Here is a 27,145-nt window from a genome sequence, read left to right on the forward strand (position 1 = left end):
CACAAGAGTTTCCATTCAAGAATGAGTCCTTAATTTTAATCAGGTATTCAAGTCTAATTGAAGTCAAGGGGTCTGTAACATATGCGTGCAGGTAACCATATGCTGATGTGTTTTTTGGAATGGAGAGGAATTTAATCATGGGCTTACATGGCAATTGAATGGGGTTTTTTCCCAGTTTGGTCTGGGTAGGCAGAAAGTGGCATAAAAGGAAACAAGAAACATTAAGGCTTGTTAACTTAGTGCTCAGTGTAGAGGAGAAAAAAAGCCTTTTATTTCCCTGAAATTTCTGACCTTTTTTGTTGTTTTTCTTCTCCCTGTTGCTCCTTGCTCACCAACCATAGCTCTCATTTGCTGTGGACAATTCCCAAAGGGAACATTCCTCTCTGGAGTAACTTACCCAGCTCTTTTCCTTAATTTACAGTGAGCGCAGCACCCCTTGCAGAATCCATAGCAGGCCCTTTGGCTGCAAGCCAGGGCTAATAGCATGTTTTCCAATAATCTAATCTCTTCAGTCACAGAGCAGAAATCAGAAAGTTAAAAGAACTGGCTTCTCAACTTGTCTCAGTCTGCCTTTGAAATCTGTGCATGGAAATGTTGTGTGAATAACTACAATAAATTGTTACCACACTTGCACCCATGACTCAATAGTTGTGCCCATAACAATCTGACGTATATGAGAGAACCCTCTACAAAGCAAGGTTTAATGTGGTGCCAGAAACAGACTCTCTCATGAAGGCTTTCTTGTGCAAAGAAGCCAGAAATTTCAGCCAAAGCTGAGGACATATTGTAAATATCCATGAATTAAACACCTCACAATCCTAAGAGATAAATATCGTTTCTCCTTGGCAGATGAAGAAAATTGAAGCCCAAAGATGATAAAGCCAAAATTTTTAAGTTTGGCTCTAGAAGTGAAATAACAATTCTTTGATTGGACTCCTGAATAAATAGTTTTAATTTCAGACCTCTGACCACCTGCATCTTCTGAAAATGAGGGTTTATATACAGGAATGAAGCAGGAGATTAGTTGTCTCTCTGGAAGCCCTAGATTTGAAAATACAGATTCTAGTACTTTACAATGGTAGAAAGGGACCTTAACCAGCCAACTTTATCAACCTTCAAACCCAAGAACCCCTAACTTTCTTCAAAGGCACGTAACTCTGTGGTATTGTTAGCCAAAGTAACTAGATGATGAAAGTTAAACTGTACCTTTTACCTTTTCCTACTTGGGTTCTTTTTCATGTGTGCTGGGCTGTGTATATTTTTGCTTTGGAGATGTGGAACTGACACCATCATAATATTTTTTGCTGATTTCGAACATCATGCAGAGCTCTGGTGGTGTACTGATTACAAGCTGATAACTGGGTCCATCATTCTACCTCAGGCCTGGATCCCTTCATGGATGATTTTGATTGCAGTCACCAGGAGCCATATGCTTTTCGGGTACTTGGGGTAGCAGTTTGCTACCTCTGTGAGACAAACAGCTTGACTTTCTTCGTGCAAGTCCAGGAGGTCAAGAAGCCAGTCAAGGAGGATATTTTTATTCTAGGGCACAGTTCAGTCTTTCCTTTCACTTATTCCACTTTGGCATCTGCTTGTGACATTTTTTAGCACAAGTTTTCTGCAGCAGCCCAGCATTTTGAGTGGTGTTGTTGCAGTCATCTCACATCCAAGCCCTGTCTCATGGCAGCCCATCATGGTGGGAAGCCACTAGCCACCAGATGAGCTGCCAAATATTCATCATGTTGGATACTTTAAAAATAACTGCTGTGATTTCATGTTTTTCTAATATCTAAGGGATGTTGTGTTTTCACTATAGCCTAATTAATTGTTGGTGTAACTTATATTAGGCAGTTCTATTTGCAATAATGGGTTCTATTTCTATCATTCTGCATCAGCTTAATTAAGTTACAGCATGACAGAACAGAACAGAACGGAACAGAACAGTCCTTTCTTCCTCATTACTGGAGTTATTAGAAAAGTGTTCTTCAAATGAACATGTTGCAAAGTACTAAAGATATTTTATAAGCTGGTTAAGGCATCTGGCACCTGAAAAAGCAGACCATGAAATAGTAAATGGTTCATTTTCTGGTGTAAGGAGCTTGGTTAGGAAGATGTGTCTTAGAAATTTGTACTTGAATGTGCAGAGCAAGGTTAAACATGTCCCCAGGATTCTGCCCTGAGCCAGCCTAAATGATGTGAGTCCTACCATTGTTACCAATGAAATACTTCAACAAAAGTATGTTTTTATGACCACTTCAACTGTGCATAGAAAATGTCAGATGTCACTTTTGATGTGCATCAGTGATATTACACAATATATTAGACAAATAAAAAAGTCATCATTAAAATTTATAGTTCATAGTTTGCCCATTAATCTTTCCAAATATGAGGGTTTTTTTCTGTTTAGGCTACAGACAAATTTTAAATACAAATTAGATTTTTTTCATATTTTTTGCTATTGTACGGAAACATTAAAATGGCTTCAAAACTATTGACTTTTCAGGTCTTACTATAAAATGTTTAATAAGACTCATAACACTAATCCAAAGTTTCCTAGATATTTAATTCTTGATTTTATATATAATTATTGGGCTATGAAGTTTTGTTTTTCTTTACCTAATATTGTCAATAGGTGGCCTCAGTTTATTTTTTTTTACTGTAGAATTTCTTTTTGCTTTTAAATTGAAATTCTGTATCTTATAATTCTTTATCACCTTTAAAATGTTGCTGTTGCTATTTTAAATTAAAGCCACTCAGACAATTATTAATGGAATAAAATTCCATTAGAACGTGACACTCTTCAAAAATAGAAATATTTTGTCAAATATTTTGACAAAGTTTGATGTGCTGGCGTTATAATGTTAATTAGGTTTGGGTTAACAAATATGCTATTACAGATGTTACATCAATTAAAAAAAAAAAACAACCACCAAAACCAAAAACCAAACAGAAGTTTTAAATAATTTTAATTCATTTTTTTCTTCCAATCAACTGATCTGATTGGTGCGCACGTCCTCAGGGAATTGGTGGCATACCACCACAAAGAAAATTAACTGTTTCTCTGCTTTAGCACAAAATGGACCATAGCCTTGATTTCGTCACCAGCACCCCAAAAACTCAGCCCAAATGCTTTGCAGCACAGCTGCAGCTCCACAGTGAGCTGCCTGCTGTGTGTCACTGCAGTGATGTCAGATGCATCACGGTTTGGGGAGGTGAGCGATGCTCGGTGAGAGCGCTGACTCGCTTTCATGTGGGTCAGTGTGTGTCTGCTCGGGAGGGAAAGGCTCAGACTTCAAAGGGAGGGCAGCACGCAGAAGGGGTGATAAAGCAAGCCCTAACTACGTGCCATTCATAGTTACTTCACTAGGAAATTCAGGCACACAGAGCTGTTGAACTGAGTCAGTTTCTCAGGATTTGAATGCCTACTTAAATCTCACCCATCCTATTACTTAATCCCAATTTAAACAGGCCATCCAATCACGCTGCCCTCTAAAAATCAGATAGCTACACTCCAAACCATGGACTATGCTAATGCTGATTTACAAATTATGCTCACCCCGTTTTTTCCACAGGAGTTTTACCATTGACTTTAGGGGCCCAGGACTTACGTCAATGAGTCCAAGCTGACTGGTGATGATGACTCTTGCCTGTTTTCCACCAGAGTTTAATCTGATTTCACATCATACTGTTCATGTTTTGCAGTCAGAAATTTTTGACTTCTTTCTCTTTTAGACTAGCATGAGTCCCAGTGGCATGAGGGAAAGGTGAAAACAGTTGGAATATCATTTGCTGAGTGTCACTACAAGCACTATTTTAATAATTAATTTCAACTTGGAATTCTGGACAGTATTTTGTGTCACTAGCAGATGGATGGTCCAGTCAGCCTGGAGAAGGTAGCCTTTTTCCTTCATGAAAATGTGAGATCAGAGCTTTTCCTTGTTACAAGTTGAAGATCACAATTTTTAGAGATTTTCTAGCACTGTGATACTCCTTAATACCTATACTATGATTTGAAATCTTGATGTGAATCTTGAATTTAAAGAGAACATGTTCCGTTTCAATGTTTGCAGGCATCAGTCCAGAACAGTTCCACTGCAAGCAACACATTTGGAGCTTCCAGTTAGCTTCAGTATGGTATGAATTTAATCATTACACAGAAAGAAATAATTTCATTCAGTACAAACTTTTGATCAGTTCCACTTAGGAAAATATATTAAATCGAGAGGATATTAAGTAATTGACCAAAGGCACATCTGAGCACGGCCAAGGCAGCGGGCTGGCTTGCTATCTGGCTTATTAATTTTTTAATGCTGTAAACATGGTAGTAGAAAATCATAGTTTCGACATGGGATTACAGGCTTTTGCTGTCTAAACCCTTCTCCCTAGTCCCCGGCATGGAAAGTAAAATCTGTTACATCCTGCTGTTCTTTCTGTGGTTTCTGAAACAAAACTTTGAGAGAAAAACTCTGGTCTCAAAAGACCCTGTGGGAAATGAGAAACTTGCAAATGCTACTGTAGTTGTGTAATGTTGACAGTATGAGCTGAATGATCCTTATACAGATTGGAAGTACACGAGCATCTGTGTAATATGCAACAACCAAAGTCTCCAGTATGTTAAGAGAACAAAACAGGAGAAGCAAATGGGGTGTGGGGGGTACAGGCTCTGCTGCCACCAGGATAGCCTGAGCATTCATAACCTTTGTTAGAAACACAAAAATGGGAGATGGAAAGTTACCAGCAAACAGAAAGACCACACATTTCAAAGAATGAGCCTCTACACTATACATTTTTCCTTCTTTCCTCAGTAGAAGCATGCATCACTTGTAGGGGAGAGACTGGAGAATCAAGGGAGTCACAGTGATGTTGACAACTTTGTTTTTAGAGCTCTGTGTCCATATGAACCCTATAAAATCAGCTGGGGGGCTTCATGACAGCAACTTGCAGGACTAGATTATTAAAATACTGTCTATATGTGCATCAAATATAATCTCTTTCCAAAAGTCACACGTCCTTTTTTATCTGAGCACAGATGCTTTATTTGCAAGTAGCTGAATCTGACAACTGTCATAACACAGCTGGTTATAGAATTATTAGGTCACTACAATTACTGGGTTACTACTTATAATAGATCACAAAGTTACCCTTCTATAACAGATTTTTTTAATCTAGACAATAAAATAGAGATTATGTAATTGAGTTTACATTTTAGAAAAAAATCATAATGTATAGTCTTGAAGGCTGGGTAATTGGAAGCAACTACAGCTGACTCCAAAAGTAATATCTGTAGTTGCTTACAGGATTTAGAACTTGATGTGAGAAAGTATTGCCTTCACCATCACTATCAGGTGGTTTAAGGCAATTTTCTCAGGGATCCTCTTTGGTTCCTATACTGGTTAAACTTCCTGGATGCCTGAACGTTGTTGGTGCTCCATAGTATGTGGAAAAAAAAAGAAGTCAATTTCCCTTCTCTCTCCGTGAAAAGAATTTTTCAGTTTATTTACAAAACTCTCTGGAATGACAAGGAGCCATTTGTGGTTGTTGTGGCTGATTTCTGTTGTGCTGAAGATGCTAGGAGACTGCATAAAATTCTGCACCCCTGGTGAGATTTTTCAGCCTGTTGATGCTCTTTCTAACCGAATTCAGGGGAAATGCATTCTGGCTGCCAGTATACTTAATTTTCAGGATCACTCTGCCAGACATGTGTTTAATAATGATGAGGCAATCCCCAGTGAGGTCTTGGCCATTTGGGCCAAGGGCCTCCTTGCTCATAGACGCCACTACAAAACAGACATGGATACTCCCTGAGACTGTGGAACAGTCCCATACTTGCATTTCTGTTGCTTTTTAGAACTCTTGACATTTGGTGAGTAAAATAAGTTGGTTTCTTTTCCCTCAGACATGAAGTGCCTCTTGAAGAGAAAAATATTGTCAAGCCAGGCAGATGTTTGGGGAATTTTTTTTTGTTTTGTATAAGATCTTTTCCCTTGAAAACATAGGAAGACACTCGAGAATCCTCTTTGCTACATGTTTTGTATCAAATGGCAGTAATAGTCTGAAACAAAATAGAAGTCAGGCAAATCTCTGGAGGAGTTACCACCTTCTCAGAAAGAAATCCTAAAATATTTGTGAAGATCAAATCACAAAGAGAAGCAGAAGACATTAAGCCTTTAACAGTTGACTTTTAGACTGATTTTCCCTCTTTGCCTCTTTTGTGGGTGCCTCAGATTCCTGCAGACCCAGAGGAGATTGAACAGAGAGTCCACATTCCTCAGCTATCACCACTAATTTAGTTGCATCCCAGAAAACTTATTGCCAATCCAACGTAGGAATTGCCATGTACAGGTTTATCTTCCCCAGCTGCTCCCCCATGGCAGCACATCCAGTCCCTTGCTCCCTGCAGGTGATTTGAGGCCTAGTGATCCTGTTGCCTGCAGGACAGTTCAGCTTTCTTCCCCACCATTGTGTGTCCCACCTCTAGTGCTTTTCCACACAAAGAAACACTGTCCAAGAAAGAGTCTGAGGAAATACGCTGTGGTTTGCAAACTGAATTCCTTAATGACTTTTTCATTAGAAGAGCTGACTGCCAAATGCTGTTTGCGCTTGCCTAAAGGACGGTCTGCACGATTGAGAGCAGCTCTGCTTTACATGAAGTATTGTTTTCAGGCCACCACCACAGGCAGCTGCTTCTCACCAGGCAAGGGAAAGAGCAAGGAACGTGAGTGAGCACACAGAGCAATTGAATGACACTAGAACCCATGGGATTTCCCATCCCAAATCTGCACCACCACAAGGGCTCATGTCTGTGTGGGCGCTGTGTGGTGGTAAAAGCTGAGGTGGGGTCTGGCTCTCCTGGCAAGGGGCAGCCCAGCTGGGAAGGCCGAATTCCAGAGCAGCTCTGCTGTGAAAATATTTCCTGTGAGAACACGCAAGCCTGAGAAACCAGGAGCAGCAGCAGGGATGGATTCCATTTGCCTAGCACATCCATTTCAAGAGCAAACCTCTGAAGGGATATCTTGTTGTTGGAGTGGTGATGAGACAGTGCACCTCAGCTGCAGCAAATGGGCAAAGAATATTCTTCTACCCCGTGCTTTTCCCCGGGTGTCAGAACGTATGCCCAGCTGGATTTCTCCTGCATTTTCTTATTTCCATGTTTTTTTTGATCCTCTAAATTCTAATCTATACATGGAGTAAAATTGATTGAAAAATATAATCTCAAAGGTCTAGAATTCATTTGCTGCACACAGTCAAAATCTAGCTTCTTGTCCACAAAAGTTCAGATTCAAACTCAGCTCCTCATCCTTAACTTTCTACTTTTAACAGAGACTATAACTCATTGTTTCCAGAGTAGGGCTCTTGAAAATATTCTGAGATTTCATTTGCTAATGAGACTTAACTAATATCTGGTCAAATGACTTGCACAAAAAGAGGCCTCTGGGAAAAAAAGAGCTTCAAGTCAGACAGGGGAAGGGAATAGTTCAACATCCATTTAGGGTCTTCTCTAATCTCCAGTATTTAGGTTTTACAAAAAAAAAAAGCAAAAAACAAAAAACCAAAAAAAAACAGGGAAGAAGGGATAGATTTTGGACCTATAGCCAGTCATGAGTCTGCAAATGAGTAGTTTGTATCACTTCTGACTGATGCTTGTGTAAGAGCTGAGAAAGAACTTGTCTGTGAGTCTCTGTGCTCCTAACATTTGCTTTGCCCACTGCTGTGCTGCATTTTCCATCCCTGAGAGTCTATGATTTCACTGTGCTCAAAAAGTCTTTGGATACAAGAGGGTGGAGCACTCAATGGTTAGCAGGGTCATGCATAGAATATTTCATCCCCATTGAGTCAGTTCTGAAAGTTGGTGAGAATGTTTTACATTTCTTTTTTTTTGTCTTTGTAATGGAGTGGGCTGCACCAAAGACCAAGTGGTTTCAAGAAAGTGTACTTATCAAGAGTGTGTTTGAACATATTTGCTACTGTCCAAGACAGTAGCTATGCTACTCCATACCTCCTGGTTCTGCAGCCAGTGTCTAACCCACAGGGCCACAGTGCCCAACCCTCTGCCAAGGCACTGAATCTCTTCATCCCTCTTACCACATCTATAATTTGTGGCTAACAGGAGTGGTCTGTGCTCTCCTAGTGCTTTATCACCTGCTTTTTCACTTCAAAGTGTTTCTCAATGTGGATATACATTACTTATCCATTTCTGCTGTTTACCTTAGTATAGAAATTTGAAGAAATGCTTACATCTGCTGTACTGTGACTGGATTTCACTAGGTGGAGTTTATGTTTACAGCTTCCTGTGGCACACCACTTAAACTCTGAGCTCTGTGTCTGATACTGGTTAAAAAAAGAGGTAAAACTACTGGTTGCTTCTTTGGGGTTGTAGTTGGAGCTGGCGAAGCACTTGAGATCAGCAGGTACTAACAATTTGCTGCAATGAGAGAGGGAGGGTAAGGGCCAGTTCTTTACCCAGAAGATTGAATGGATTCTGGAATCCCCTCAATCCCACCCACCTTTTGCAGTAGGGGAAGGACTGGCCCAGATATTGCAAGGATATGGCAAGCATCTGGATCTGAACCAGAGAGGGAGGAGGCTGAGAGGTAACAAGAGTGAGATTTTCATCTGGAGCTTGGAGATGCCTAATTTCAAACAGTTATCTCATCCTCTAGGCACAAATATTTTGGCCCCACATTTTTTTTTCTTCCAGGTTCAATGACAAAGCCCAGTGCTTTCAAAGAAAGCCAGTTTCTGGAGCATGTGGCTTGTCCCTCCCTGCTTTGATGCTTGCCTAGACCAGAATAAGGTTCTACCCTTATTGCAAGACAAATGAGAAACTATTTTATTACACAGGTATAAGACTCAAGGAAATGCCAGATGCAGTAAGAGGCAATGAAAAAAGTGCATCTCTTTAATAATTTTTAAGAGAAAAAACCCATATTTTATGTAAAATGTTGATTTTGACTTTTCAGTGATATTTTTCTTTAAGAATTTCCAAGAACTGGAACTTATTGTGCTTCATACATTTAGTTATTACATGACATGAAATCAGTGGGGCTTGACTTGCATATTTTATCCTATTCCTTGCTCCATAACACTAGCAATAACATTCTCCATTTGGAACTATGCTTTCCTTTTTTGCTGTGTTATTTGTATGAGATGTAGCTGGAATCCAGGAGAAGAGGCAAAAATTGTGAAAATGGCTAGGAGTACATTTTATTTTATACTTAGTACTTCTGGAGTTAAAGGGGAGATGGAAATTTGCCATGTTATGGATCTCAGCTATAGAGAATTATCATATTTCAATTGTAAAGTATTGCCTGTCTTGGCTCACACACACATCTTGACCTCAGAGCAGTTGCACATAATGTTTTCTCTGTCAAGAGAATCTATTCATAATGATGTGTCACAGGTGCTCACACATAATATGTTTCCCGTCAAAAGTGATCATCCATATTTTATACAGCAGCTTTGATGACAAATATTTTGTACTTCAGCTGCTTTTTCATCCAACTGTCAGACTTAATGAAGGAAAGTCACATATAGTTTTTAAATAATGTCAGCTTCTTAGATCACATTACTGTGTCTGCCTTTTTAAAGCTGTTTCATACAAGGGCCACAAGACAGAGGAGAGAGAGATAAGGATGTTTTCATTTACTTAACTTTAGAAAGAAAAAATTTTCCAGGCTCTTAATTTCAAAACCAATAAGCTCTGTGCCTTTGGAATATTTTCAGAAAAAAAAAAAAAAAAAAGTGTTCTATTTATTAAGTATTCAGTATTTTGAGAGTCTAGTGAAAGCAAGTATGATAACTGAATTGGGGTTGCAACTTGTCGCTGCTGAATGTCATTTATTCTCAGAGTGGTGTCATGTACTCATTGTAAACACACTTTCCTCCAGGTTATGCTACAAAATGAATGTCTCAGTGCACACAGAGAATTGAGTTCTTGTATTCTTTCTGAAATTGTTTGTGCACAGCAAGGCCAAAGTTTGTACACTTCATGTGTGCCCAGTCCTACTGAGAGAAATAACCCTCATTCCTCATTTTATTAATGAAAGAGGAAGAATGAACTTGAATTCCCTTTGAGGTTCTTCAGGTCGCAGGACATGCCATTGAAGCCTCAGAGCCCAGCAAAGTGCTTTTCCCTTTCATGGGACATGTCTTTTCTGCGGAGAGTGTAAGTGAGCAAAGCACAGAGGTGCTGCTGAACTTCCCTGCCAGGCAAGCCTGCCCTGAGCAGCAGGCAGTGCTGCCTCTCAACACGCCAGCCATGGATTCATATGGACTCCTGGTTCTGCTTCCAAGGGCTCCACAGAAAGGAGTTGAAAAAAACAAGTTAATTGCAAGCAAGTGCAAGCTAGTTAGCAGTGTCTGCAGATCAAAATAAAATCAAAGCACTGAAATAGGCAGTCACACCATGCATGTGCACATTTATAAAATTGTCACTGGCCTGAGGAGAAGGCAGAACAGGAAGCCAATAGTATTTAGAAATACAAGTTACAAATGTAAATGAGGACTATATTTTTTCTATACATGAAATATAACCAGTTCTGTTAGGCTGAGAGATGAAAGCTTGCACTTTAAAAAATTACCATTTTTCATGCAAGGCAAGGCCAAAACAAGAGGGCACACAGGGTCTGGCGTTAGTTGATGCTCCATTATTTTTTCAGTTTCAGTTTATTTAAGAAAGCAAGCACGAAGGAACTAAAAGTAGGTAAGGTAACAACTTCTCAAGTACAGGAGGATGCAAAACTTTATTTCCTACCACTGAGAACTAATACATTTCATTGTATCACACAGCAGATTAATGTCTGCTACTGAAAAGACAGTCTGCAACAGCATCCTCTTTCCTGCTATCCTCAAGCCCCTAAAGAAGTTAGGGAGTGTGTGTAATAAATTTCGCTTTCCTTGTCTGAAGAATTAGAACAATTCAATTGAAAGGCAAATATAATCCTACCTATGCTACATGCTGAGACTGGAGCAGGGTAAATGCCACAGTTAAGTCTAAACATCAGGTTGTAATTGTTAGAGATTAAAAACATGCCAGAGAGAACATTCCAGGGAAAGAAGGAGGGTGAGAAGGATGGCTCTCCTGTGTCTTTTTTTTAAGGCAAAGTATCATCAGATCTTACAAGGGCATACTCCTGCACAGCAGAACTCAAATAAAATGGCATTTAGTCAACAAAGGAAACTATATACTAGATGGATTTTTTATCATCCAACTAGGAAAAGAAAGAATAAGGGAATATGAATTTATCTGCTGAGCCAAGTGCACACAAGGCAGAAAAGCCCCTGAAAATAAGGAAGAGAAAAATGAATGTTCTCTAGAATGCTGCTGTTCCATATCATCTATTTCAAAGATCATTTACTGTTGGTTATATCTGCAAGATGCAAAGATGTCAGCTGAGCTTCTCATTTTTATGTAGCTGAAATAATTTCTAAAATGACAAGTCAGGTCATAAGAGACACAAGAAAAAATGAAGCAATCTTTAAGAGCTGTCAGAGAGATGGATGGTCCACCCTTCCAAGTGCAGAGGAACCATTATGTCATGGTCTTGTTTAATGTATTGTTTTCTCACAGTTTGTTTTTTTTTTTTTTTTTAATTCTTTTCTTCTCAGTGCATCCTAACGTGAGCCAGGGTTGCCAAGGAGGGTGTGCTACATGCTCTGACTACAACGGATGCCTGTCATGTAAGCCCAGGCTCTTCTTTGTTCTGGAGAGGATTGGCATGAAACAGATTGGAGTGTGTCTTTCCTCGTGTCCAAGCGGATACTATGGGACACGGTATCCCGACATTAATAAGTGTGCAAGTAAGTGCTGGGGAAGGGGGAAGCACGTGGGTTTGTCTGTTCTCTCTGGAATTCTGTGTCTTCTTAGGAGTCAAGTCAATAGAGAAGGAGATGGACAGGCTCTGTCCTTATTTGCTCAGTTCTTTGTAGTAGTGCAGTAAATATTAACCCAAGCAAGAAGTTAAAGACCACAAAAATGGCCTAAAGCTCAGGGATCCTGGCTTTGCATGAATGACCTGCCTAGAACCCAGGTGATGGCCTCCTCCTCCTCCTCCACATCCCCATGTGAAGGGGAAGCACTAGTGGGCACCAGTGCCCTCCAGAAGCAAGAGAATGCTGGCAGCTCTGAAGAGAAAGAGGGGACTGAGGAATGCTGAATCTTGGTACTGGAGCTGTCTAACCCACTGCCCTTACTCGCCTGAGCCCCGCAGCAAGAAAATAAAGTGGCAGGTGGCATGCTTTGGAGATGTGGTTTGCCCTGGTCTCTTTATAGCTTGTCTCAAGCTCACTGTAGTCCTCTAAATGCCTGTAGAAGCTGGCCAGGTTTCAGCTGGCCAGGTTTCAGCCTGATTTGGGGGAATTTACTGGTTTGTGTTGTTTCCAGGCTGGGGGACAGAGAAGCCAACTCTACTCTCTACTGCTCAGGCAACATTTTGACCCCACTATGGATTTTTGAACCATAAATGAACTGGAAAGGATCACAATGTCCTCCCCACTCCTCTTTGTGTTGTTGAATTCACTGTTTTTAATCCCACAGGTGATATAAAAACATAAGAGTACTGGCCAAGAAATTCTCCCAGTTTTTACCTGGTAATAAAAGTTATTTAATGAATGGACCCCAGAGTAAACTCTTACAGAGCAACTTGACACTGCAAAGTATTTGCTCACTTTTTAGCAGTGTGTGGCCTTGCATATCAAACATAAGCTGTGCCATACATAAGGTTTTATGCATTTCTCTTAAAAATTTCTGAGAACTGGGAAATGTATCAGCAATGCCAATTTGGGTTGTCATACAGAAAATACATTAAATACTACAGAACATCTGCTTGAACATCAGGGAACCATCTAAAGAAAAAGAAAGATATGTTGATCAAAACCGCTCCTAAGCAGATTCTAAATTCTGGCATTTTTTTTTTCTCCTGCATGAATATTTTTATCTCCTGGAGACAGGAGATAGGAGTGTGGAGCAGACCTAGCCCTTGTGTCCCATGGGGTTAATTAGTACCTGTGTGGTGCCAGGGCAGGGCAGAAGCAGCACAGTGCTATTCTCATGTGCTCTGCTCTGCCTGCCATTTGCACAGGTCTCCAAGAAGATCAGTAGTGTGAGGCTGTTCAGCATCAGGCCATCCTTTCTAAATTCTCACCCATGCCAGGGTCACCTGTGGCTGGCTTCACCATGTGTACTGGCCAGGAAGAAGACCTAACATAATTTGTTTCCTTTGAGGATTGCCTGACATCGCTAGAATTGTGTGATTCTGGTATATGTGAGAGAGCCCATGGCAGTTCATGGCACAGAGCAACATCGCTGTTGTTTACTGTTTGCATTTCAGAATGTAAAGCTGACTGTGATACCTGCTTCACCAGAAACTTCTGCACAAAGTGTAAAAGTGGGTTTTACTTATACAGTGGAAAGTGCCTTGAAAAGTGCCCTGATGGGCTGGAAGCCAACAACCACACGATGGAGTGCACCAGCATTGGTGAGTCTGCTCCCCATGTTCTGCCTTGTTTTCTCAGAGGAGGTGTGGGACCTAAGGAAGGCATGATCAGTTACAACACCAGGGAAATGAAAACGTTCTTCATAACAAGATATATTCCCCAGCACAAAACACTCAAGGTATTTCCCAAGTCTGCCTCTTCACAAGAGGCACAAACCTGGTTGTGTCCTGCAAAAACAGCCTTGATACTAAGGGCAATTCTGCCAGAGGAAGGACAGCCTGTTTGGTCTGCCCCGAGGTAGCAAGACATCCATCTCTTGCTTGGTTCCTTTGCTGTGCAGCACCACTAACAGCAGAGTTTCAAAAAGCCTAAGTCAGATCCCACATGTAGTTTAAAAAAGATTAAAATACTAATGGCTTTACTTTAGCTCCCTTGTACCACCTGAGCCTTCAAAGCATGTATGCAACAACATTTTGAAGCTTACCTTTTCAAAGGTGAAGGCTAAAAACTAATATATTAAGGAAATATCCCCCCAAAAAACCTCCAATCTCCAAAATGGTGCAATAATCACCAGACTTCAGAAAATGAGGATTACAAATAGGGTGTCACTGACACTGAAGGAGTGAGATTGATGTCATTGTGACTCACTGGCTGTGGAGAAGAGACTTGCTTTTGTATCTTGAGCCTCTGACTCAAAAGCTCCAATTATTCACACAAGGGCAATTTCAGAGGTCACCACACCTAACTGTCTGCTCCATGCCTCAGCCATCCCTCCAAATGGGAGACGAACAAGAGATATGTTTGCCTGTGAACAGCTGCACTTGGCAACCCCCACCATGGGCACCCTGAAGCTGTGGCAGGGTTCAGCTTATTTTAGTACATTGGCTGTGAATTGTGATGGCTGAGGGCTGTGAGCTGCAGTGCAAGCCGTAACCTCTCCAGCCACCAGCAACCAGAGAGGGAGCACTTAGGCACAGTCTGGGCGTGATGGAAGTCTTCTCCACAGTGTCATGTGCATAGCTCTCTCTGGCATCGAGTGTTTTGGAGGGGAAGTAATGCAGGAATAAAACTAACGTGCCTAGTTAGGCATTTTCCTTATCAAATATATATTAGTTCAGGTGGTAGTGTAGGCTTTTATGGTTTTATTTTCAAGACTTTCATCTTTGAAAGAAATTCAAGGGATCATTTTTGTTTCTTGATGGCTGTTTCCAACTGCTGTAGACTTAGCTGCTTTAACAATGAGTCAGTCTCAAAGAGGAAAAGCCATTTAAAACTATGGAGTAAAACCAGAACTTTCTGTGCATGTGAAAGCCAATTATTTTAGAAGAAGAGCCCCAGTGTAACATGAAAAAAGTGACCCGTATGACAACCCACTGGAGGAAGGTTCAGAGATTGCCTAAAGTCTGTTATATTAGGTTTCAGAAAATTTAGACGCAAATTCTGGATCTGGAAAAATGTTAATTTTTGCTAATTGGTCTTTATAGAGGAGCAGGAAGTCTTTCCTTCTTCAGTGGTGACTTACAATCTTAAGCATGCAGTTGGACTTAAATACATACATTTACTATCTTTTTTCAAGAGAAAGACAGCAAGATGGCTTAAGAGAAGGATTGCTATTAAAAGCATATTGTTAGCTTTCCACGTTTATTCCCATGTTTTGTTTACACTCTTTGGATAAGTGTGAAATGTCACATCTTCTGACCTCCAAACAGCACAGGATGCACATTCACATCACTGGTTTAGAAAGGGTAATATGCACCATTCTGAAAAGCTTGAAACCTCACACTGACCCAAATTCTCCTCTGCTTTGCCTGTTTCTAACTTCTGTATGCTACAGATGATGGGTCTTTAGGTGGCCAAAGACACTTGACTTCCAGTGTAGCATCTTTTGATATCACTTGGTCCTTTATAACTATCAATTTCCCAATTTCCACCTTTGAGACGAGCTGCAGCAGCTTGACCCAATGGCTTCACTCACCTTTCACACAGGCATGACCAAAGTTTATTCCACCAAAGCTAAAAGGGTTTACACCTCATCAAACCAAAGTCAGAACAAACCCCAGTAATTGATTCCACTGAGACCAGTAGTGCTGTTATTGCCTTGCTTCAGGAATGTAATTACAAAACAGTGAGTAGAAAATAGTAACTGTTATAATTATTTGACATTATTTTGTGCTGCATATCCTTAACAATCCAATTTCTGTCAATGCATTGCTGCAACTCACAACTGATTAATTCCATTAGCTTTTGCCACCTTTTGGCTGATGCAGAATGAAAATAATGTACCATATGTATTCTGTATACAAAAACATATTGGTCAGTCTAAGTTTATTTTATGTTTATTGCAGTGCACTGTGAAACCAGTGAGTGGAGTCCGTGGAGCCCTTGCATGAAGAAAGGAAAAACTTGTGGTTTCAAAAGAGGAAATGAAGTGAGGGTCAAAGAGATCATACAGCATCCATCAGCAAGGGGAAATCCTTGCCCAGCTACAACCGAGAGCAGAAAATGTATTGTACAAAGAAAGAGATGTCAGAAGGAAGGAAAAGGTACCAAGTTATCATCATCATAATATGAGATTGATATTGTGTTGTTTTAATAATTCACACCTGAATTCTTAGGCCTCAATTTCAGGCTTTATCAAAGCTGCCGTTGATGTGGTGGTTTCTGGGCTGGAGAGAATTGTGCCTTTGCCTGCAGTAAATAAAATCCTAACACTGCTCAAAAAATGTGCTTTGTGTGATCTAGAGAGGACAGGGTGGGCCGGAAGGGAAGGCACTTTGTCTCCCAATTCTGTCTGCTGAAAGAGTTGCCAAGATGAAAAGTTGCATTGTAGCGCTCAGAACAAACAGATCTATCATAAAACATGTCAGGGTGGGTGTTGTCTGTTGGGTATCAGGCAGCCAAGTTTCGTGCTTCAACAGAGGGATTCCTCCAAAACAATTCCTATTTCATGCTTCCCTACAAGAGTTTAACTCTTGTAAATGCAGTGCTGTGGCCTCTCTCCCAGCCTGAACTCTTTTTACTAGCTCTGGCTGAACAACATAACCTGACCCTCACATCTGCATCTGGGTCATCGAGTCCCAGCATGGGAGAAAGATCACAGCATTGCATGGCAGACAAGCGAAACTCCACTTGGTTTCACCCAAGAATCAAGGCTGCCAGCAGAAATGTCCCTCCATGCAAGGCAGCTTGTGGGACTTACTCCCCAGCATGGCAGTGAGAGAATGGCATCACATGTGTTAAGACTAGAGATGCTAAAAAAGTTTATGAAATATTAATTTACATAAATTCCACTCAGTAGATAACTGTTGTTTGATTATTCTTTCCTGCTTGCAGAGGGGAAGTTACTTGATCTGTCCTCAGTGAAGTTACTCTGGTAGACACAGGAGGAACTATAGACTATTTCCTTTTCTCCATTCCTTCAATTTCCCCATCTCATTTATTTCTCTCTTTCCTCCCACCCCTTCTGAGGGTGAGTAGAAGAGGTGGAGCAGCTGACCCTCCATGTGAACATCTGTGAGGCAGCAGTAGCTGCTGGTACCAAGTAACAACCCCCTGTTCCACTGTCAAATGATGGCCAGGCTTCCTGCAGATGACTTAGGGAAACGCTCAAGGGGCTTGGATCTTCTAACCCTTTTGAAGGTTAGCTCATTCTCTGGGGATGCACCTCATGAGAAGGGCAATAATGTTATTACAGAGAGTCCAAATAAGGGCCACAAAGATGTTGAAGGGCCTTGAGGGAAGCCATATGGGGAGCAGCTGAGGCCCCTTGGTCTGTTCAGCCTGAAGAGGAGGAGATTGAGGGGAGATCCCCTTGCTGTCTACAGCTTCCTTGTGAAGGGAAGAGAAGATGCAGACACTGATCTCTTCTCTGTGCTGACCAGTGACAGGACCAAAGGGAATGACCTGAAGTTGTGTCAGGAGAGGTTTAGGTTGGCTATCAGGAAAAGAATCTTCAGCCAGAGGGTGACTGGACACTGGAACAGGCTCCCCAGAGAAGTGGTCACAGCACAGCACCAAGCCTGGCAGAGTTCAAGAAGCATTTGGACAATGCTCTCAAGCACATGGTGTGACTGTTGTGGCACCCTGCTCAAGGCCAGGAGTTGGACTTGATGATCCTTGAGGGTCCCTTCCAATTCAGCATATTATCTGATTCTGTGATTCTACAGTTAGAGGGAGGATCTTATGGACCAGATAGCTACAGGTGACTCTTCCTCACCCAAGAACTGGGTATATCCACTGATCTATAGGGCATAGATGTCACCTCTGCTCCTTGGGTCAGGCAGTGTCCTGAAGAGGTAGAGAAATGTACCTGTGTCAAGGTCACAGTCAAGACAACCTGTTTACTGATTCCCTTTAGAAATCCTATGGATTTCTATGTTCAAAATGTCCATGCTTGGTTCTGTTTCTACACAGTGGCACAACTTGAAACAGCCTCTCATTAGCCCACTGTAACTGGGGAAATAGTCCATTTTTTTTCCCTACCAAAGCCTAATCTTGACAGAGATGAAAATATAGGACTGAACTGTAATTCTGGACTATGAAACTGGGTTTTTTTTGAGGCGATGATATTATGTGTTTGCTTATAGCAATTTGGCAAACACTTCAGATTGGACAAGACATTTCTCTTTGAGAAATGCCTGCTGTTCCTGTGTAATAAGAACTTTAGAAGAAACTAAAGTTCTTCACGTATTTTGCTATCCATTCTTATTTTATGGGATTTGAGCCAAACCATACTTGAAAAATACTGTGCACCACAAGAATTTGTTCACAATCATGAATCTTTTTCTTCCCTTCTCTTCTGCAGTATGTATAAAGGTAGGCCTTTTTCCTTCTTTTGAGCAAGTCAAAGTCGACATTCTAGCCTGTCTTGTGCTCAGTAGATAATTCCTTCAAATGAGGAACCTGTGTTCCCACTCTGACTCTGCCTTTGGGATTTGTATGCCTGTGTCTGAGACCCCTTTTTTTTTTTTTTTTTGTTCTGACATTTACGTTCTCAGTATTCACAGAAGTCTTTCCCCTTCACATTCATTGCTTCAGGGAGATGAACTTTTTTTTTAAGAAAGATAATTCTTAACAAAACTGAGGAATATCACACATGAAACATTAGGTTAAAAGAGCATAATTCAGACATGAATTATGGTGATAGGCTAGGAAGGTAAGAATTAAGCTATAAGTTGTCCTTCTATTCCTGCTGAAATGGGGAAACAAAGCTTTCCAAATTAATCTCCAGGCAACATATCTTCCCTACTGCTACTGTCCCTTATTACACAAAAAGAAATTTTTATTCCTCTTTGAACAATAGAATAATTGACCAAGAAAGCAAGCCAGGCTCTGTTCTTAAGGCTAGCTGTGCCCTGTCAGTGAGTGCAGAAGGAGGTGACAACAGAAACTCTTGAAAGGAAAGGGAAAGTCAATAAGTTTGTATTTACTGTTGAGAAATATTGAAAAGGCTGTTTTGTATTGTACAGCTACCCGTGGCCACTCGGCATTGCTTCAGAGTTGAACTTCCATGGCATTGGCTTTTGAAGCGTAGCAGAGCCGGCAGTGACCAGCAGTGCTGCTAATCTTTTCTCTATGACCATGGAGAGAGGGTCAGCTCGGTCACTCTTGGCTGTTTCCATGTTGGATGGATGTCTGTGGCTGAGGGATTTAGGTCAAAGACCACATGATGACGGGGTGTGCTCGTCACAGAGGCCTCAGTGACTTTGCTGGAGACGTTGAGGTCAGTGACAGGATGTTACTCAGGGAAGGCGCTGCTATCGCACAGCAGCAAGGACACGTCTATGGAACAACCACACAAAACGAGATAAAGCAGATGAAGGGAGCTTTTTTTCTTTGTTTCCATCTGCTGGTGTGTCACTGGAGCTGATCAGATGTCTTGCAACCCTTCACTTCCCCTTCACTGGCTATGCAATGATGTTTTACTGTGAGAAGATGATAATATTTTCAGAATGGATGCAAACAAATGGGAATAATGAGGATACAAATAGCTCAATTAGCCTAAAAGATTTTTTAACTTATTTTAGCACTAAATTAGTTGATCCCAGTGTGATCTGACATGGTAATTCCCATTTGTTTTGCATACAGGCTCCTTTTGTAGTTCAATCTCATCCAAACCTCACAGTAATTTATTTCATCATTCTCCTCTTTTAATCCCATGATGTTGTGTTCTTTTTAGTCTGCATGACTATATAATATTAAGTTCCAGTTTTTTCTTCTTCCTTTCTTTTCCTCGCACTTTTTGTTTTGTTCACCCAGTGCAGTGTACTGTAAGTTTTACCTTCCCACATGTAACATGTTCTTGGCTCCTACCCTCCATTGACAGATAAAAATTTAGACATGTGTTTCCTGTATCCATGTCTGTTAATGGCAAATAGATGTCCTGGAAAAGTAAAAGAGCTTTCAGAGCTCCTCAAACACTGCAAATTATCCATCAATATTATTTCTTTGCCTTAATAAATGTGCTCTGGCCTAACACAAGTCCCTCTGGAGTACTGTCTGCAAATGAGATTGACTTTATTGGATGAAAGACAAATATTCTGAAATTCCTATATTCTGCATACAAAAGTATTTGTAGGGAAAGAATTGTATGTTTTCATGACTAATTCTGCCAAGAAGAGAATATTCACCATATGACTTCCTGTTGAGTCCCAACTAAACTTCCCCATCAATCAGAGAATTTGAAGCACTTTCAGAGAATATGTTTTGATCAGTTTGAAGATAATAAAAGAACTCATCAAAATTATGAACAAGAAAGACACCTTAGAAATCTGGGTATTATGCAAGCTAATAGATAGATGATATTGGTTACACAGCTGCATTATTGTAAGCAAATAAATACATTTCAATTGTTTCTCGTTCTTATATTGAATTTTTGCACGCTGGTGGTGTTTCGATGTTCAGAAGACAGAAGCAGTAGTAACTTAACTGTGTCCCATTCTGTGCCAATACAAACCAAACAAAGTTCCTATTCCTACAGGCAAAATTTCAAGCATTAGACATGAAGACATGGGAGGGTGAATGTAGAATAGCATGTTTCTTTTTCACTGTGGAATGTAGCAGTTGTCACCTTGTACAGTCTGAAAGCAGGATACAGTTATGAGAGGAAGAGGGATAACTTTAGTCAAAATTTAAAAGACTACAGCCCCCTGGAGGTAAGGTAGCTTGTCAGCTAATGGTTTAAGCTCTAAGGAGAATAGAGACACTGTGCTATGATTCTTTTTAAGTTTACAGCAGGAATAAGAGAGAGAGAAATGCCTTTGAGGTAAGGAGCTGAATTCTAGACAGAGACTGGTGAACAGAAGGGAACTAAGGGAACAAGATTTGTTGCTAAGGAATTTTTAATGAGGAAGTGCATAAATTTTGGGTACATAAATTAAAATAATAACTTCTATACTGTATGACATACATGAGTGAGTATAAAACTGCAGGTTCCATTAAATAGCCTAGAGAACTGAGACTCAGCTCATTTCTGTTGTTTGTACTAGTTCTTCCACCTCTTATATGTCCACATAATGCTTCCAAATACATTAATCAGATAATGTCTGAAGAGGCTTTCAATTGGCTGTGGTGTGAGGAGGGACTCCAAGCAGGATGAGTGCATTTCAGGGGAGCCACAGGTCAGCCACAGTAAAACAAAAATTGGATTTGAAAAATACTCATGTTCAATACTAATTTTACCTAGTCTCGGCAAAATCGGGTCAGAGCAGAGTTTTATTGTGTTGATAAATGTGTAGTAATGGCTGTACATCTACTTATTCAAATGAATAGGCTACCCCTATACACTCCATACTCCAAAGATAAATTCTCTTCCCAAGGCAATGGAGTTGCACACCACTTCAGTAATTCCTCAGAGTACTATTTTTAAGCAAATATTTTTCTGATTAAAAAAAAAAAAAAACCTACAATTTTAAATATTTCTGGTATTGACTACTTTTACTTAATCAAATTTAAGTCCTAAGCATGGCTATGTGGGAAAGTAAGATATTCCTATCACAATCCATTCCACAAGTCACATCCTCTCACTCATATAAAGCTCAGTGGCATTTAAAACAAGAGGGCTGGAGCATGCGAGCCAGGGAGACGTCCCAGTACACAGTTCACTCGTGTAACTGTGAGGGATGGGGTGTCCTGTGTGAAGGTCACTAGTGTGGTTATGGTTAATGACCTTACCCCATGGCAGGTCACAGGACTTCTGAAACCTCAAAATGAGCACAGAGCTAATTACTGCATCCCTGTGTTTACATACTGCATATGCCAATGGGCCCTAGCTCTGGCCTTTGCGAGCCTGAGTTACTATAATTGAGGAATCTGTCTTGTGAAGAGTTTGGTTGTTTATTTTCCATTTGTTGCTGCCAAGAGGGCTTCTCATTTCCTTTCCTTGCAAGGGTTTTGACTCTTTAACTTTAACACATTTCCAGCCTCCAGTAGTAGGGCTGCTGAGACCGGGAATCCACTAGCTGCAGCACAAAGGGAAATGGCATCCTGGGGATACCCCAAGCGAGGCAGAGCACGGTCAGCACCCAGCTGCCACTGCCACTGGCCAGAAAACATGGGCACAACCTGGAAAAGACATCTGGAGAGCAGGCTTCAGAGGGAAAAATATGGCCAAAATGAGTCAAAATGATTTGTGAATCCAAAATAGCTAATAGAATAGTAGAGGATATACTGACTAGAAATCAAGGGCTGAAAAGGCTGGAAAAAACTATTTGTAACATTGTAGCATTTTAAAGATTTGATCATAAGCAGTTTTGAAAGTTTTGCCAAGTTACTACCTGCAAACAGAGACATTGAAATCTGAACTAATTAGTAGTAATTTTAAATTTCATGACAAGTTATTTTGTTTGTGCTACTGTGAACATTAGATTCTCATCAAACCTCCCAGTTCTAACAGACACACATGAACCACACAAGCAGGTAGTATACCCATGCTGTGTGCCCCTGTATTTATGGTACTACACATGAATGCACACCCTCTGTACATGTGCACCATGCCAAGGTTGTGATCTCTGAACAACATGCATCCTGATGTACTGTCAGGTGAAAATGGTTGTGCCCTCAGATATCAAAATTAGTTTAAGCCCCGCAGGGTGCTGGGCTGACACTGTCTCTGTGCTCCTTGGAAGATGTTCTCCTTTCCTGCTACTAGCTCCTCTCTTGCTACCTTCTGCTTCCTCCCTGTCCTGGGGACCCTGGGAGCACTGGGGAGGTGACTCAGATGCCCTGAGGTCCTCTGGAGCATGCTATAAAAAATGTGCTGGACATGCTGTTGATAAAAAGCATCAACCTCATATTAATAGGAATAGTGTCAAAGCTGAGACAGAACTATGTGGTCAATTGTTCTTGTAAGGGAACTGAATCAGAAAAAAGTTGATTGCATTCTTTTATTAAAATGTGAACAATGAGAGCTGTCCTCCTCAGATCACTAAACCAAATAAGGGATAGAAATCAGCTCTTTTTCTCTTCTAATCTTCCCTTTTGGTGCCTCCTTGTGCTCCAGAATTGGCTAGCTAACTATATTTTAGATGCCTGAGCTTTGTAGGAAAATCTGAAGGGAATACAAGCCCCTTGAGAACCCATCCTCCTCTCCTTTGCAAAGTATCCATCAGGTATTCATTCAGCACTAAATTTCTAGCACCTACCTAAACTCTTCCCTCTTGAATAAAAATGTTTGGGATTGAAAGCTCCAGCTTCAGAAAGTGAAACCCACAACTGTGTCTATTCCATGAAAGAAAAGAAGGCAGAGGTCTGCTCCGTGCCCACAAAGTCCAGGTCCACCTTCTGGCTTGCCACCAGACCAGCTGGGGCTATTCCCTCCGCAGCAGATATGACAGGGGAAGAGGGCAGGTCAAACAGAGTCCTTAAACAAACTCCCAGTTATGTTATGCAGACAGGCAGGAGTCTGCCTAGTCTCTGATCTTCCTCCCTGGCTCAGCTGGGAGCAAATGTGGGACAACTTATTCATGGCACCTTCACTTTCAGTGGCTTCCCATCGTGTCATGGAGAGGCACACAGGAAACTGGGAGCACTCTCCCCTCTCTGCAGGGCTGCAGGGCAGAGGCAATGTGCAAAAGAGCAGCATGCCATTCTCTCCTATGCCTCATCCCTTCCTTCCTCTGCCAGAGCATCCTCGCATACCCTGCTGGCCTTCTATCACAGCTCACAGTTCGTGCTGCTGAAGTCCTCCCCCTAACTCCTAGTGATGCAAGGAGCACTTTCTGAGGAAGGGACACGTTTGTCACTGCTGGAAAAGGAAATGAGGCTCTTCTAGGATGTGTGCCACAGTGGGACACCATCACAACTTCTTTCTGTTGATGCAGAGCCCACATCAAGCTGTTTCCTCACTTTTGGACAATCTTGCTACAAAGTAAATGTGAAGGGACGTGGCTGCTGGGAGCAGGCTGTCACTGCCTGGAGACCTAAACCTTTCATTGTTTTGACCTGAGTGTCCTGGAAAGAGGAACAAATGCAAGAGAGAAGTTTGATAGGGCATCTATCAAATTTAGTCCAAGAATGCAAAACATTTGGGGTATGTGAGCTACAGAGTAAATCGGGCTGTGGATGTTTCAAGTCTAATGGCGACACATCCAGCACTGTTTAATCAGCTAAATCCTGGGCTATGGAACACTTCCATGTATAGCAATGCTGTTATAACACTGCAGTCATGGGCAGCATGGCACTCATTCATTATTGTGTTACAGCTGCCCTCATTTCAAGGGCCTGATCCAAGACCCACTGAAATCCCATTGACTTCAGAGTACTGTGGATCTAGCCATAAAGCAGGGATTTTCAGCATTCCTCTGTAACAAAGTGAAAATAAAGGAACACTTTTTTGGCCGCTGCTTCTCCTCATCTCTCTGGATATTTGCCTTTTCTTCCCCACCCAGGCAGCTCTGTTTGTTTTTCCCCACCCAGATCTCTGCATCTCCAGCCTCATTGTCTCTTCTCAGCTCCCTCTCCCAGCCAGCTCTGACACCTGATGTAGCCTTTGGTCTGCTTTGGCTGCCACGTCCCAGCTCCCTTTCACCTTCATAACTTTGAAAAGGGTATGAAGTTAAACACTTGCTACCATAACCTTGTGCTATAAAGGTCCAAGGAAGCCTGAGAACATTCCCAATTAGATGGTAACAGCCAGTGTTATTCTCAGAGATCCTAAAGATTGGGAGAGAGGTTGTGGGAATCTCTATGGAAGATTTTTAAGGAGGTTAGACAAACAATCATCAGAGCCAGCCTAAGTATAGCAGCTCAGGTTAATAGACTGGTAAGGGACTAGATAATTTTTTGATAAGCATTTATAAAATGGCAACAAAATCTCCACAAAATTTTCTTGCCTGTTGCTTTCTGCAAAACTCCCACAAAAAGACAGCACACTGCCTATTTACAGAGCACAAATCTAAGTATCCTGTCCACTGACATCAGTATAAGGCCTCCTGTTGTCATTTACCAAGGTCAGACTTTTAGTTGGGCCTGACTCAAAGAACTGAAATCAACTTTTCATCATTTTTGTCCAGTTTAGTCATTTGCATTGCAGAGATATCTGTTCATGTTTCTCTTTGCATTCACCAGCTTTGAATAATTGTCACAGGAAGAGTAGAGGGCTGGATTTTCTTGCTAATTTACGAGAGATATAAGGTAGCAACTCTCTGCCAATGAAAATGTGTCATTTTTAAGAGCAGATAAAGATATGGTCCATGAGGGCCATATTGCTGTATGATTAGGCCTGAAAAAAAAAAAAAAAAAGGACAGACGCAAACAAAAATTCTTTTCCAGTAATTTTTGTTGAAGCAATTCTGCAGTGACAAATTATTGGAAGAAAAACCCCAACATTCTTCATTTAAAAATGTGGTGGCCATGCAAGATTCAGAAAAAGCATTTTCTAAATCTTCTGTTCTTAGTTTCTTGAAATTCAAAATGGTAGCAAAAAAATTAACTGGTGTTCCATGACAGAAACATATACAGCTAACATTAAGGTCAGAATTTGACAATTAACTGTGGGGATTTTCTATTGTTGTTCTGTTTTACAAGCAAAATGACCCAGTAATGAAATTTCTCCATTCTAATCTAATCCTCCCCAATATCTACAGCAAACAGTAGCCCCAGTGTAAAGATTTACAGCTACAGTTATGTCTCTGCTTTGTTCTTGAGCGTGTATTTACTTCTGCCCATTTGCTTTCTGAAATTCTCTCTCATTTGTCATCTGAAGAACTCCATTTAAAACAGGCTTCAGACATGAAACACAGCTACATTCCTGAAACATGAGATGAACAACCTTTAATTCATGCAACCTTTCATTTACAGTAATGTTTAATGGATGGGCTGGTTTCATTATGGACAATGCCTCTCCCTGTCATTAGCCTGCAGAAAGGGCTAAAACTCTTAAGCATTTAAAGGAGCTCCATTTCAGGCTCTGTATTCCCTCCTCCCCTCCCTCCCCCACTCCCCATCACCCCTTGTGACTGCCCTTTTTCTAAGTGCACAATCTAAATGCTACACTCTGCAAATTGCACTTATTGCTGGCTTCGAGCGTCGAAGAACCCTTCTGAGCACTTTTTATACAAACCCTCACAAGGTCAGAGTTGGAAAAATCTCAGCTGGTGGACTTGGATCTCATGAGCTAGTGACCATTTATAATTAATATTAATGAATGGCAGATGACAGATGTTTATTGCCTAAGCAGAAACGTGCATTGCTAAACCAGAAGTATTTAGTTTAAATCCAGAAGAACTGACTATTTCTTGTATGGATGTGGGCTGGTGGTGGGGAATTCCAGTGAGTGATCCAGCCCTTGCTACCTTTAAGCATGAGCATGGAAACAATAATTCTTTAAAAAAGAATCCTGAGCCCTCTGTTTGAAGTACGACATTTGGTCCTTCAGCAAGGAGAACTCTCTGTGCACTTTGGCAGCTCTGATTTGCAGCAGTAGTGGCTTTTATCCATAGAGTCTAAAGCACCAAAATTAAGGAACTCTTACCTCTGCTTTACACTTCTGGAACCTGAGGAAGTAATTTAAATATAGTATTATAAAGAAAAAAAAGTCTTTGTCACTGAGGAAAAAGGATTGCATTCCCAGACACAGTATATTTTTTGTTGCTGGATTTTTTTTTCCATAGTGGTCTTAAATTAAACTAAAGCTATGATGCATAAATCTTTCAAGTTTAAATGTGACACAATGGAAGATGTAACATGGAGATGGAAGAGTCTTGTCTCTGTGAATACTTCAGGCTGATGGAATCTCTGGTTTTGATCTGAAAGAAACTCTTACAGCACATAAATTAACTTCCTGGACATAGAGACATCTTGGGTAACATTTTCAAAAGTAAAACAACAATTTCAAGTAACTTCTTAGAGTTTCTGGTTGAGGTTGGAGTAAGAGTCTATTTGTTCTGAATCCCTTGGACAAAGCATCCTGCTCCTTATAGTATCTTGCTACAGTATGTGTGCACCAATATTTGCTGTTTTCTTGATCCTGAGATTTTTATACTATCTGTAAGCTGTTTCTGAGTATGCCATTCCAGACCCTTGCAAACTATTATTTGGTTTGGTGGCTGCAGGTTGGTCTCAGGTCTTATAAAAGAGTGCCAAATGAGTTTGCTAACAAAAGCAGATTGTGCTTAAATCTGTAGAAATAGTGAGCAATTTCTGCTTTTGGCTGAAGCAGAATTTCTTGGAGTAGGCAAGAAAATGATTAGTTACTCAGTTTGAAAGCGAATCG

The 27,145-nt window shown here is 40.9% G+C and overlaps 1 protein-coding gene across 1 annotated transcript in view; it reads left to right on the forward strand.

Moving 5' to 3' along the window:
* Positions 1–27,145, forward strand: part of RSPO3 (R-spondin 3) — a 58,284-nt gene that overhangs the window by 19,772 nt on the left and 11,367 nt on the right. The window contains exons 2-4 of the mRNA XM_064706906.1: positions 11,608–11,799; positions 13,329–13,475; positions 15,780–15,977. Coding sequence (XP_064562976.1) covers positions 11,608–11,799; positions 13,329–13,475; positions 15,780–15,977 — 537 coding nt within the window. The remainder of the gene's footprint in view (positions 1–11,607; positions 11,800–13,328; positions 13,476–15,779; positions 15,978–27,145) is intronic.

Source organism: Zonotrichia leucophrys, chromosome 3 (genome assembly GCF_028769735.1).
Source record: "Zonotrichia leucophrys gambelii isolate GWCS_2022_RI chromosome 3, RI_Zleu_2.0, whole genome shotgun sequence".
Lineage (NCBI taxonomy): Eukaryota > Metazoa > Chordata > Aves > Passeriformes > Passerellidae > Zonotrichia > Zonotrichia leucophrys.